This window comes from Primulina tabacum, chromosome 2, assembly GCF_025594145.1.
Source record: "Primulina tabacum isolate GXHZ01 chromosome 2, ASM2559414v2, whole genome shotgun sequence".
Taxonomy (NCBI): Eukaryota; Viridiplantae; Streptophyta; class Magnoliopsida; order Lamiales; family Gesneriaceae; genus Primulina; species Primulina tabacum.
Genome location: NC_134551.1, coordinates 51,524,874 through 51,539,072, shown reverse-complemented (window position 1 = coordinate 51,539,072; position 14,199 = coordinate 51,524,874). Strand labels below are relative to the sequence as shown.

The window sequence follows — 14,199 nt, the reverse complement described above, 5'->3', positions numbered from 1 at the left end:
GATTTATCTGGGAGGGTATAGTAAGGGGTGAGTGATATAGTCTTCACTCAGCAAGTGGGGGCCGTTCGAGCACAATATAACAATATGCATAATTTCGAAAATCACATGACTTGCAGAACATCATTCATAACACATGCATAACATTGACCAGACACTGAGATTCATCTACTTTTAATGGTTTACTGATATCAGTCCCTAATTTTTACTCATCTAAGGGGGTGATGTCATATAGCGGTTACATCCCCACCAGCGTAAGGGTCATGTCATGGTTGAGATTCCCTCTCATATCAAGTTGAATCCTCACAGTTCTCAAAACCATATGACAACCAACACAAGAATGGAGTAGAAGAATAATATTTACTCGACCGCATTTTTGAAAAACAAAGAAATATGCATAGAAATTTAATCTTTAAAACAAGTCACTTACCTTAGACTAGAAGAAAACTTGAAGAATTCGAAAACCATAGAAGAATCATGTAACCGACACTTTGAAAACGCAGCAGCACATCTAACCGAAAAATCAGCCGCCTTGTAAAATTCTTTCCGCCTTATTGCACCGTTGGATCGGGCTCAAACTTGGACAATGCTTTCACAAGTAAGTCAAATGAATTATGAACGGTGAAGATCGGGTTTGAAAATTTTTTTATCCTTTTTATGGATGAAAAACCGTATGTATGCTGTTCTCGCCTAGAATATGAGTAGTTTTCTTACGATGCATTAAAAAAAAACTAATCGCTGGATTCGGTCGAATTTTAGATATGTTATTTGAAACATATCGAAGCATATGCTGAATGGTGAAGATCGGATTCCGAGCACCTGAGCGAGAGAAACAAATTTTTGATCTTGGACAGAATTTTAATGACTCGTGCAGAAATTTTTTTGAAGAGGAATTTCGAAATTTCAGCAGCACTTGGAGAGCAATTTTCGAAATTTAGAATTTTTACAAAAGTGTGAATTTGAATGAGAGGGTCCTCCTATTTATATGGTGAGGTGAAAATCTTACCATAATTCGATTGAAGTTTTTTCCAAAATTTGGAGATGCTCTTTCCATAAATTTCGAGATACTCCATAAATATTTATATGCTTCTTTGTTGCAGCTTTTTCTTTGTTAAGAAAAGCTGCCTCGTATGCAAAATTTCTTTCCAAATTTGATTGATATCTAGCCTTATTTCGAAATTAATACATGATTTGTACTGAATTATGAATTTCATGTATTTATTGGCTTAGAATTTCTAATAGCATGTATTATTTAATATTTTCGAATTATTATAACTCAAAAATAAATTCTTATCCATGTCTATATTAAATTAAATAATTACATGCCCAAAAATTTGGGTTCTCACAAATATTGACATAGCAAAAAAAAATGTAATTGCCTGAGTTGCATTCGTAGATCAACCTAGAAAGATTTGATTGGCTCGTAATCGGATCAATTATTCAGTATACAACAAACGTCGGGGGCTATCACTTACAACACGAACAAACGTCGGAGACACTGGGATTGTCATGTTTAGACACGTTCATGTTAGAAAACAATTTAAGATATTCTTTGAAAGTGAGAGCTTAAATAGAAATAATTAGAAGTAACTTATCAAATTTTTAGAAATATCTAGCGAGTATATATATATATATATAATATATATATATAAGAAATTTGAACTATAACCCATCATTGGCCAATTTAATTAGGCCATTACCCAATCAAATAAAACATATGTTATATTCTTAATATATTTTCTGGAAATATTTTTCTTAATACTAAAAATAATAAAACCAAATGTCTAATACATTAAGCCAACTTTTTACAGGTTGCTTCGAAAATAAAAACTCCGGCTTAGTCTTGGTTGGTTGCGTTTTTTCTTTGAAATAAATAAAGGCTTCCATTAATATTATTTTCTGTTAAAATAAAAATTTACGGTAAAAAGTAAAAATCTCAAACTCACAAAATATATCAAACCACACACGTTATAAAATTTTCTCCACTCAATTGTGTTTTTCTTCACAAATTGAGAGATATATTTATAGAATTTCTTTAGAAATAATCCAAAAATAAATACAACATCACACACTAATTTTCAATATTTACAATTTTTATTTTCAACGTTCAGTGATTTCAACAATTTCGAAATTGTTTCATGTCTCATTAAAGAAAAGAGGTTTATCATATACCCTTACCAAGAAATGATACCCCGATTTCCCAAATATTCAAATGTGAAGAATTGACCAAATTTCCCATATTTTGTCATCTAATATATGATCAAATTATTCAACAGTAGTCCATATTTGAAAATTGAATGATTGTAAGATGTGAAAGTAAAATAATTTCCGGGAATAAATCGATAAAAAAAAGGAAAAAAAAAGTCTAATTTGTGCGCAAAAGGAATATTCGAGGCAACTTACAACACATTCCAAGTGATGAAGGGTTGCCTTTTGCGAACTGTCTACAAGCGGCAGCCAATGCCCGCCCAACCTCAACGGAGGGTCGTTCTTATTCGAAGGCAAAAGAGTAGTTCTACTCGAGACTATTTTTTTTCACGACTCATAAATTTTTTTAAAAAAAACTTGTTATATATTAGTGTAAGTTGACTTAACATAAATTTATTATTTTTATGTCGCTTGATAATTTTTTTTAACTACAAATTTATTTTTATCGGGACCAATATAAAGAAAAAAAATTTATTATATAAATTTATTACGTGAAAAAACGATACAAAAACATATTTTCTGTTCATAGAGATTTTGCAGTGAATTAATTGAAGAAAATAGATGAATATTTTTCAACTACTCACAATACTTATAAATTATTTTTTGTCATAATTGGTCATTTGGTTACAGTATCAAATGCAAAAAGAAATTTCTCAAAATTAAATTTCATTGAAATATTTCTCGATCTTCAACCAATCATACTATAAGAAAATATTGAATGAATTGGTTATGCTATTAACTGAAAAAGAAATTAATGAACACTCTGATTAATATTTTTAGCTCTAAAACTCTAACACGAGTTATTTTTTAGTGATCATTTTGTATAGGTTTGATCTTATTACTTAATTTTCGTGAGTAGATTATAAATTTAACCAAAACATAAATATTTACTAGTTGATTACTTAAAATATTAATTATTTGATGTCAAAACAAAATATCAGTTGATTATTTATCTTTATTTTGTCGGCACAAATTCTATAAAAGATTATAAACCGTGCTTACAATTAAATTACTATAACTGATGGAATATTTAACGGTAACTTTTTACCGTCGAACTAGGAAACCCACACGCATAAACCCCTCTGTCTTCTCTATATATACCTGCCGGGTCCTAAACTGTGTTGAAACATCAGGGATACTTAGATTGTCTGAGATCTTGGCAATCTATAATCCTAAGCAGTTCATAATTTATTTATTTCATTCGCTGATATCGCTAGAACACCTGCAAAAAAATGGCCTTCTCTGCAAACCAGTTCTATTCCAGTTCAAGAACGTCGACATTTGCTGAAGATTTACGCAAAATCCAACACATTTCCACTTCAAGAATTCAAAACTTTTCCCCTTCCAAGAAAATAAACACAATACCACATAACAAGCCACTGTACATTTCTGCTGCTAGTGGATTCGGCTATGTCAATGAAAAAGTGGACGAGTCAAAAAAATCTCGAGAACCCTTGATTCGATGTAACGCATACGAAGCTCGTCGGGCACTTTCGATCCCGATAAGCATCGAGATTGACCAGGAAAATGCGGCCCAGAAGCTGAAAATTGGTGTTTATTTTGCCACCTGGTGGGCTTTGAATGTGGTTTTCAATATATATAACAAGAAGGTGTTGAATGCTTTCCCTTTTCCATGGCTCACTTCGACTCTTTCCCTTGCGGCTGGATCTATTATCATGTTCGTTTCGTGGGCTACAAGGGTTGCGGAGGCTCCGGAAACTGATCTCCAGTTCTGGAAAAACTTGTTGCCTGTAAGCTCTCGCTACATACATACATATATATGCTTGAACTTTCGGTATCATCTCTCTAAAACAATTAATTGTTGAACTCGTAGGTTGCGGTGGCACACACAATCGGGCATGTGGCTGCAACAGTGAGCATGTCAAAAGTTGCAGTTTCTTTCACACACATAATCAAGAGCGGAGAGCCAGCTTTCAGTGTCCTGGTTTCCAGATTTCTGTTGGGGGAGACCTTCCCTATGCCTGCCTACCTTTCTCTGTTGCCAATCATTGGGGGCTGTGCCCTCTCTGCCGCTACTGAACTCAATTTCAATCTCACTGGTAACCAAATAAAGTCTTAAATATCCGTTCAAATACATTGGGAGACTATTATTTTTCAAAAAACAAAATTATTTTCCGGTTACAGTTTTCTTATAAGCCTGTTTAAGTGATTGGCTATTATATATATATTTGCAGGGTTTATGGGGGCAATGGTATCAAATTTGGCATTCGTGTTTAGAAACATATTCTCAAAGAAGGGGATGAATGGGAAATCTGTTGGAGGAATGAACTACTATGCTTGCCTCTCGATATTGTCTCTTGTAATACTTACTCCTTTTGCCATTGCAATGGAGGGTCCCCAACTATGGGCAATTGGATGGCAACAAGCCGTCTCTCAAATTGGCCCCAATTTTGTATGGTAATATATATTCGTCTGCATCTCATGCAATGTCACGGTTTCATGTATATGTTACATTTTTGAATAAATATTAACTTGTGGTTGTGGTGAATTCAGGTGGGTAGTGGCTCAGAGTGTATTCTATCACCTATACAATCAAGTGTCGTACATGTCTTTGAATGAAATTTCTCCATTGACATTTAGCATTGGGAATACAATGAAGAGAATTTCAGTGATAGTTTCCTCCATTTTAATTTTCAACACTCCTCTTCAACCTATCAATGCCCTTGGTGCTGCCATTGCAATTTCAGGCACTTTCCTCTACTCTCAGGTATATAATAAATAAATATATTTACGAAATTTTTAATATACACTTTCGGACAATATATAATATTTAATACAACATGTGAACTTGTCACATGCGTCGTTATTCTTTTGTCATCACTTGACAACATTACTGGCATGTGATGAAAAATCAATTATCGTGTATACAAATTATAAGAAAACACTGATTTATTTAAATTTGATGTTGAAAAATATAATCGAAAACATTATATATATATAGTTTCTCACAATCTATTTTTTTTTTTTATGGATGCAGGCTAAGCAGTGATGCATCTCACAACCTGATATTTCCAACCTTCCGCAGTGGATACAAATTCTTTCCTCTCGATAGTTAGGATGACAGAATGATGCAATATTTTATTATAATAATCAACCTATATATGTTCCAGTTGACGCAGCTTGGAGGGTTTTGCTGTTGGATTGATTCAATTTTTTTTTTTTTTTTGTCACATAAAATGTATGGTTTATAGGTGTATCAGTTTTTAGATGTATGATAAGTCTGTATCGGTGCATGTTCCGTGCAATTTTGTGAGAAATAAAATTAATATTGTTCCAACAATGAATTATATAATCTAATGTTATACAAATTAAGAGACTTGATAAAAAGCACATAACCGAACTTTTTTCAGCAAATAAATTTATAAACTTAATATTCATTCAATATAGAGAAAGAGAGACACAAGCCCGGTAACCAACCATGTCTATATTCAGCAGCTACGTACGTGTACCAATTACGGAGCTGTCGAATGGGGGATATTGTCGGAAGCTGCGACGGGCTTGCCAATGTACTGCGCCGCTATTTCCGAAAAACGATCAATCTAAATGCATTAAACAAATAAGTTAGTTTTAGCGCATAGATCAAGAATAGAATATATAGCTTCAATTTTGTATGATCAATTTGCATCACCTCTACTCTCAACTGCACGTTTTCTGCGCGCAGTCGACGTTCTGTGTCGGACATTTCTCGTAAAACAGGGCCGCCACAACTAGCACATGCAGCATTCTTGAGATGCTCCGTGTGACTCCAGTTTTCGACTTTGAGTCTTTCGTTTTCTGCACGGAGCTGCATGTTTTCTAGGTGGCCATGTTGAGCCTAATCAAAATGAAATCAAGAAATTAGCATTTCAATATGAAAATAATCCAAGTTAAAGAACTGTTTCTGACCTTCAGTTGCGTGCGCTTGTTTTGGAACCAAAACCTCACTTGCTGCAGCTCCAAACCTAACTCGAGGCCCAGTGCTCTTCTTTGTCTGTAGTCGGGGTTTGGGCAATCTTTAAAAAACCTAAAACACATTTATTTTAGCACTACACATACATAAGATTAGAATCATGACTACTTTTCAACTACTATTTTAAAGTAAAAACTTTTAGAAAGTTCTTCAACCAAAATTTTTATCTGTGATCAAAATAATTTATCGGCCGTCGTAAAGAATAAGATTTATAAATCATCTTACGATTCCAGCTCTTGGATCTGATGCTGGTTGTGCCGCCTTCTTTTTGGTTGTTGAGCTTCTTCCTCTCCACTTAAGTTAAGGTCGAATTGGTGAACAGCTTTCTCCGCCATCCTTCTTGTAAACAATCTGAAACTTGCAAATCATTTTCCTTTAATATTTCAGTTATCATTTCAAGATTTAAAGGAGTTAAATACAATACAATAACTAGTATTGCAAACTAAGAAAAATGTTTAAAGGAGTTCAATATAATATTTTAGTATCACGAAAATAAGATAAAGAAATTGTAGTAAAGATATTTATAGTCTTTTTAAATAATAATAAGTACAGATTTAAGAGTAGGTCTGTTGTGAGACGGTCTCATGAATCTTTATCTGTAAGGCGAGTCAATCATAAAGATATTCACAATAAAATGTAATACTCTTAGCATAAAAAATAATATTTTTTCATGGATAACCCAAATAAAAGACATGTCTCACAAAATACGACCCGTGAAACCGTCTCACACAAGTTTTTGCCAAGACTTGATATATTTCATGATGCTGAATTGGGCAAGATAGGAATCAGAAAAGGTCAAAATTTTCACACTCCTATATATATACACACCAGCATGTTTAAACAAAAATACACTCCCTCCCACTAGATGAATAGAATCCTCACCGATGATAGGTAGGGGTTTATCCAGGAATTTTGTCGATGAGGGGGCCAGATTATTAACTTGGAATTGCAAAAAAGAAATTGAAAATTTTCAATTTTACTCTTTCATATGGTCAAATTGGATCTTTATTCATGTTTTAATCTTTAAATTTTTGGTAATTTAAATAATTTTCATGATTAAACGAAAAAATATCACGTTGGTGTCATATCAACAACAGTCAGAAAAAAATAATAAAACGAAAATTTTTTACGAGACCTTGTGAAGCTACGATGAGATTTGTAACTTGAATAACCTTTTAATCTACAGAAGAAACGCCTGAGAAAGATAGAAAGTTCTACAAGGTCGGAAAATAGAGAAAAGAAGAAGAAACGGAGGAAGATAAGCGACGGAGATCGTGATTTGATAATGAAAAATGAACGAGAATTCCGTAAATTTATAGAAAAAATTTGCGATATTATTATAATCTCGGGAAAAAAGTATATTGGACGTGACAAAATGCATTTATTTTGAGATTTCGTATTTATAAAATCGCAATTAGTAATAATTCATCATCCTAACAAAGAAAAAACAACAAAAGATTTTTTCGAAACAAAAAATTCTCCTCACTAAATAAATGATTGAAAGATGGTTGAATCGTACTTGTTGAAAATTTTGAGCTGTAGCATCTTCGGTTACAATGCTTGCAAATTGGTGTGATTCTTAGCAATGGATTGTGAGAAACAACAATTGCCCAAATTGAAAGAACGAACGCAAATATGACACCTAGAGAACTGTAAAGTTTTAAAAAAAATTAAGTTACGCAATTAACACAAATATATAAATTTTTGTGAAGTAGCGAACACTCGGTTTTTAAACTATCACTATAGAATTACCTTTTATTAATAAATTATACTCATGAAAATCATTCGAAAATATAATAAATAGAATTAAGTAATAGACATTTTTATGACATTATAAATTTTGAGTCACTAACATATTAATGAGAAAATTGTAATTTTGGTTCTTCAACTTACAATTTTTCCCATTTTTGATTTTGTATGTTCTCCAATGTGAATTTTAGAATGTTATCTCTGTAGTTTTTTTTTGTCATTTTAATCATTTTTTCAACGTGACACTTATAAAACACTGGCATGTGTTGTTCACATCAGAACTTTCGATGCAAAATGATTAAAATTGTCAGAAATGAAATATAAATTAATAAAACTGAAATTCGACAACGTGGATGACTAAAAGTATAAAGAGACAAACATACAGATTAAAATATGAGACGGTCTCACTGGTCATATTTTATGAGACAGATATCTTATTTGGGTCATCCATGAAAAAATATTAATTTTTTATGCTAAGAGTATTATTTTTTATTGTGAATATTGATAGGGTTGACCCGTCTCACAGATAAAGATTCGTGAGATCATCTCACAAGAGACTTAATCGTAAATGAATATGTGGAGAGGATACAATTTATGTAATCTACCATGATTGTTGTCATTTTCTTTTGCAAAAATTCCCAGATGGTTCTATATATTGTTTTAAATAGTATTTTGGCCATCAATTTACTCAAAGTTCGGCCTCGATGAAATAAATTTGTTTTTCAGATGTTTAGTCCCATTTTCGATGGAATGCACGCACGGACATTGCTAATATATATAAATTGCATCAGACTATTTGGTTTTTTTTTAATAGATTAATACAAGTGTGCATATATATATATATATAACTTGACAATTCGATTATTAAATTGCATAATCTGCATTCAATTTTCATTGCGTGTTCACTATATTGACTACATCTATTGCTTAACCTCTCCCTTAATTCCCTCGTTTGTTCTTCTGCTTTCTATCTTTATGAACCACTTTCATTTCTCCAATAATTTTGACTTGATGAAAAGATATTCAAATCAATGACCAACTTTTGTACCCAATCCAGTTCTTGCATTAGGACATACTCGACTGCTCCTGCATAAGGGGGACGGCTTCGTATATTTTAAAGAGAAACGAAAAATTTGGAAGAATTACACAAGAAAATTTGGAAGTTTTCATCTTACATTTACATTAATTGTCCGTACTTACCCCCCTTCGATCCACATCATCGAAAACAAACCGAGTGAGTGATATGATTGAGTTCTTTGGCCACGAGGTTTCAGTAATTATTCAAATCAAAAAGCTTTAAAGGCAGTTTTAATTTAGCATGAAAGTTGATTCTTTCCCTGTTTCATAGACGCGAGGATGATAATGATACTTGGATTTTGATTGTTAATCGTTAATCAAATAAGTATCCCGCGGGTTTTCATTTTCATTCAAGGTCGGACAAGTGGACGTAATTTTCACATCTTTATGTAACATATCATATATTCATATTATCACTACTTTTTACTTGTAGTGAATATGAGAGATGTGAATTAGGAAAGACAAAAAGTTGACGAAAGGGGAATTAGATTCATATGGCTCTAAAAATATTTAATAATAAATTTTACTATTAATTTTTTTTTAAAAAAATTGACATTAAAAAAAAACATGATAAACTTAATATTTCATTCAATAAAGAGAGTGACACAGGTCCCGGTGACCAAACCCCGTCCATTCAGCAGCAACATTCATGAATCGTGGAGCTGTTCGATGGGAAATATTGTCCGAATCAGTAACAGGCTTGCCGATGTATCGTGCTGCTATTGTGGACAAACGTTCGATCTAAGTACATGAAACAAATCAATCATATTTGAGGTATAATAAATACGCAACAATAACAGGAAACTATATTTTCCAATATTGGAAATATTTTGTATGATCTATTTGCATTACCTCTTCTCTCAACCGCAGATTTTCCGCACGCAATTGATGTTCATCGACAGAGATTTCTGGTATAACAAGAGGGCTGCCACAACTAAGGCATGCAGCATTCTTGAGATGTTCCATGTGACTCATGTTTTCGTCTTTGAGTCTTTTGTTTTCTGCTCGGAGCTCTGCATTTTCTAGGTGGTCATATTGCATCTAATGGAAACGAAATCAAGAAATAACCATCGTATGAAAACAAAAACAAAAACAAAAACAAAACAAAAAACCAAGATAAATAGAGCAGTATCAATATATAATTTTAAAATGGTTCCTTACTTTCAGCTGTGTACGCTTATTTTGGAACCAGAATTTCACTTGCTGCGGCTCCAACCCTAATTCCAGGCCCAAAGATCTTCTCTGTTTGTTGTCAGGGTTTGGACAATCTTTGAAAAACCTAAAATTCAGTAAATTTAATTTTAACGCTACACATACAGAAGATAATGACCCTATTTTGAAGTAAAAGTTTTCAAAAGTGTCCCAACTCATGAACATTTAGAGATATAGAATTCGTAGGGAAAATGACAGAGAAAAAAGGAACATTTATCGTAAACTTTATCACCCAAAATATATTAGTTGACAACCAAACTTGTAAAATTCGATGTGTTGATCAAAATAATTTGTAAATCATCTTACACTTCCATCCCATGGATCTGGTGCTGCGTATGCCGCCTTCTGTTTGGTTGATGGTCATCAACCAAATTAACGTACTCGGCTTCATTTAAATTCAGATCAAATTGGATAAGATCTTTGTCTGCCATTCTCCTTGTAACAATCTGAAATTTGCAAGTCATTTCGCATTGTGATTTGAGTTATCACTTCAAAACATAATTTAATAGTATCACAGATATAAGATAATTAAAAAGTTAGTTCTCAAGATATTTCTGCATCTAACAACAACGCTCAATTGGACAAGATAGGAATTGGATACAAGTCAGCCCCTATGATCAACTTTAAGTGGCCAAGGGGGCATATGTCCCTGCCCACATTTTGCTAGTCAGCCCCTGATGAGAGGCAAACATATATATATATATATATATATATATATATATATATCAAAAAGCTTCCGATCGACATTTTGCGCGATTCTCAGGTCGACCGTTTAATCCGTGTTTTATTTATTGTCTCGTTTGTGTGCAAGCGGATTGAGAGATACAAACGATTAAATGAAAAATGTTTTGTAACCTTAGGTAGCTACGGTGAAATTTCAAATTTAGTATCCTTTAACCCAATGAATAATGAAGAGCAAAATAAAAGATGAACCGACTGTAGAGATAGAAGGCTATACAAAGTCCAATATTTAGAGAGAAAGAGAAGAAGAAAAGAAAGATGGAAGGTAAGCAACAAGATAATGATTTGGTAATGAAAAAAGAATTGAAATTGCAGAATTTATAGAATAGAATTGTGTGATTATTATGAGAATAGCTTGATTATTATAATCTCGGGAAGTAAAAGTTTTGGGGTGAGAAAATATATTTATTAAGAGACTTGAATTTAAATTATTGCAATCACTAATAATTAATTCACCATCCAAACAAGAAGATAAAAGAGAAACTATTTGTTGGGGCCAACAATTGCCATTTTAGAATAACAAATGAAATTTGTCGGTTGGCAAGTTTGAATTGAACCATCACTGCTAGCTATAATTTGGATAAAATGACAATTGTTCGATTCTACGACTGATTCAGAGCCGATATCATATGTTTAATTATCGTGAGTTGTAAATTAGAGTAATTGATAGGAGGGGGTTGTTCGGGACTTTTCACAAAACAAAAAAATATTCAATTTCACAATATTATTATAAAATTTTACCTTTTATTGACAAAAAATATTCAATTTCCCATTGTTTTCTTCTTTTCCTTTCTCTCTATCTTTATTATCAACCTTTTTTCATCTCTCTCCAAATTTTTTATTCCCTCAATTTGTTATTAACTTTTTAGATTTGTATTCATGGCTTTTGACTCGACTATTAAATTACATAATCTACATTCAATCTTTATTACATATTCACAATCTCATTTCTGTCTAGTCCTTACATTTTTCCTTTAGTTCCTTGTTTCGTTTTCTCCTATCTTTTCATACCTCCAAATTCTTTCATTTTATTATCAACTTTTGTTTATTTTGTGATACTAAATTTTAACTTGATTAAAGGACATCTAAGTTACCAACTACTTCTGTTGGTTCGAGTGGCAGAAGGGTTGATTACCATAAACTAAGGACACGATTTCGAAGTTTTTGAATGGAGAGACAGGTGCTTGGCGAGCCAACCCGGCCTGACTTCTGATCAAATCGAGGTTTAATGTGCCTCTGGAAACTAGGGGATTTAGACCAGAAAAATTACCCGAATTACATCTTACTGCAACTTTATCAATAAAAAATGGTGGCTTTCCAAATGTTACTATCTTTTATTTCTTTTTTTGTTCATCTATACATAACTTAATTCCCTGATGTCAACTATACCCGATCCAGTTCCTTCACTGGGACATACTCTATACTTCTATTGAAGGTATAGCTATATTTTAGAAGAAAATGACAAATTCAGAAGAATTACTCATGGCCGCTGGGTTAATTTTCATTTTACGTTAGCAACTGTCCCTTTTAACCCCTTAGGATCTCACATGAGCACTGCAATAAAATCCAGACGTTAATAATGTTGGAAATTTGAATCAAATTTAGAATTTGAATAAAAATTATGTCTCACGAATGTGAGAATGTCTTTTGGTTCTCTATATTCTTGAGTTAGTTGTGGTGTGGAAGTGTCTTTTGACTTTCCACATTCTTGAGTTAATTGAATACTTTTGACTCTTCATATTCTTGAGTTAATGAGAAGATTAATTAAGTTAATTATCTTGCATGACTCTTGGTGTGCATTTTGGGGCTTATAAATAGTGTGTTCATTTCCCCATTTCAAATACATGAAAATGATTTTTACAAACACTAAAGATCTCTTTCAAGTATTCTCTTGCATTTCATATTGTTAGCTTTCCATTTGACCTCCGTTAACTTTTGGTGATAAAGTGAATGTACATTTTCAATTCGTCGTAGTAGTGCTTCGTGCTAAGTCACTGCTGGTTGTTCCGTTGTGTCCTGGGAAAAAAATCCAAGACGATACTCGAAGCACATACATGAGGAGACAAATCTGTTTTAAGGACATTATATTTCGTACTTGTCTCGATTTGGCTTACTCTAAATTTTGCTCTACTGTGTTTTCTTCATCATTTAGCTAACTGGTTTCTTACGAAAGTTTACTATACTTTATCGTTCGATATACTTGTGCAACACGTAATTCATTAAATCATGATTGAAATCCTGAGGTTCCTTTCCTATAAACCATATAATACTTGACAATTGACATGTAACTTTCATCATGTTACAAGAAGCTGGTTGAAAAACGTTTTCCGAAGTAAATTGAATTTGAACTTAAGCATTGTAAAGCTAAATGCTAACACAGGAGAACAATTTCTATAAAATCTAAAAACAACCACTATGATATTGATTTTGTTTATTTCCTTGAGCTTGTTCCTTAAATTACGTTTTAGTTACACATGTAGTTAATACAGATACAAGGAATTATATTAAGTGTAACATAATATACATATAGAAATCTGGATTCTGGACCAAAACATAAATTGCAAAAACAAAGGAATTTTTAAAAAATAAATAAAAAAACATGCAGATTACATGAACTAACTATTTCGTTTTCATGAAATTTGAATTGGGAGTAGAAGCAGCAACAAAACAGAGGAAGTATACCTAGCTAATATCGGCCCATGGGTTCTCCTAACTGTATCACATAATTATGTGAGACTTCGAGTCATTATTTCTGCTGTATTTAGTGGGAGGATGACACAATGGTTACGGAAATAACAAATTTGCCTAAAGTTTTGCATCTCTTAGTCAAAGAATGAACTTAGTTCTCCTTGCGAATTGTTGTCTATTACTTCTTCAGTCATTGTGAGTCTTCTTCAAATCAGTGAGTTCTAAAATTCACAAAACCACGACAACTGCTTGAAATCATCCACCATAATCTTTGCTCTAAAGGAGTCCAGGTAACATCATCCCAATTACAACCCAATATTGAATGTATTGCTCATAAAAAATGAATCTACCGGCCTACTTGATCCCATTTTTTAAGCCGCTTTACGATTGTGACGAATGGAGAATGCAAAAGAAGGCTAGCTCGGTTGAAAAGCCTCCACCTTATTCGTTCTTTCATCAGTTTTGAAGCCCATATCCTTGGTTTCCATCGCCGGAAACTTGCAACATCAACTGGTCCTGTAGCCATTAGAGAACCTTTAAAATAACTTCTGTTTAGA

General features: G+C 32.8%; 2 protein-coding genes across 5 annotated transcripts; one reads left to right on the top strand and one right to left on the bottom strand.

The window, feature by feature from the left end:
- Positions 1-3,319: 3,319 nt before the first annotated feature.
- LOC142536762 (glucose-6-phosphate/phosphate translocator 2, chloroplastic-like) lies at positions 3,320-5,506 on the top strand. 2 transcript variants are annotated; one of them, XM_075642084.1, is made up of 5 exons: positions 3,320-3,956; positions 4,040-4,265; positions 4,401-4,623; positions 4,720-4,933; positions 5,204-5,506. In XM_075642084.1, exons 1-5 carry the CDS (start codon positions 3,438-3,440, stop codon positions 5,213-5,215), a joined length of 1,194 nt encoding a protein of 397 aa, XP_075498199.1. In that variant the 5' UTR covers positions 3,320-3,437; the 3' UTR covers positions 5,216-5,506. The 2 variants fall into 2 exon arrangements, with proteins under 2 accessions (XP_075498199.1, XP_075498198.1); XM_075642083.1 differs by lacking the exon at positions 5,204-5,506 and having other exon boundaries at positions 4,720-4,963.
- Positions 5,507-5,594: 88 nt separating this feature from the next.
- Positions 5,595-10,886, bottom strand: LOC142536764 (homeobox-leucine zipper protein ROC2-like). 3 transcript variants are annotated; one of them, XM_075642086.1, is made up of 4 exons: positions 10,520-10,886; positions 6,112-6,229; positions 5,855-6,040; positions 5,595-5,765 (listed from the first exon to the last, which is right to left on the bottom strand). In XM_075642086.1, exons 1-4 carry the CDS (start codon positions 10,675-10,677, stop codon positions 5,679-5,681), a joined length of 549 nt encoding a protein of 182 aa, XP_075498201.1. In that variant the 5' UTR covers positions 10,678-10,886; the 3' UTR covers positions 5,595-5,678. The 3 variants fall into 3 exon arrangements, 2 of the variants coding, with proteins under 2 accessions (XP_075498201.1, XP_075498200.1); XM_075642085.1 differs by lacking the exons at positions 5,595-5,765; positions 5,855-6,040; positions 6,112-6,229 and adding exons at positions 9,491-9,742; positions 9,854-10,042; positions 10,163-10,280; XR_012818449.1 differs by lacking the exon at positions 10,520-10,886 and adding an exon at positions 6,401-6,510 and having other exon boundaries at positions 5,855-6,229.
- Between the last annotated feature and the right edge of the window lie 3,313 nt (positions 10,887-14,199).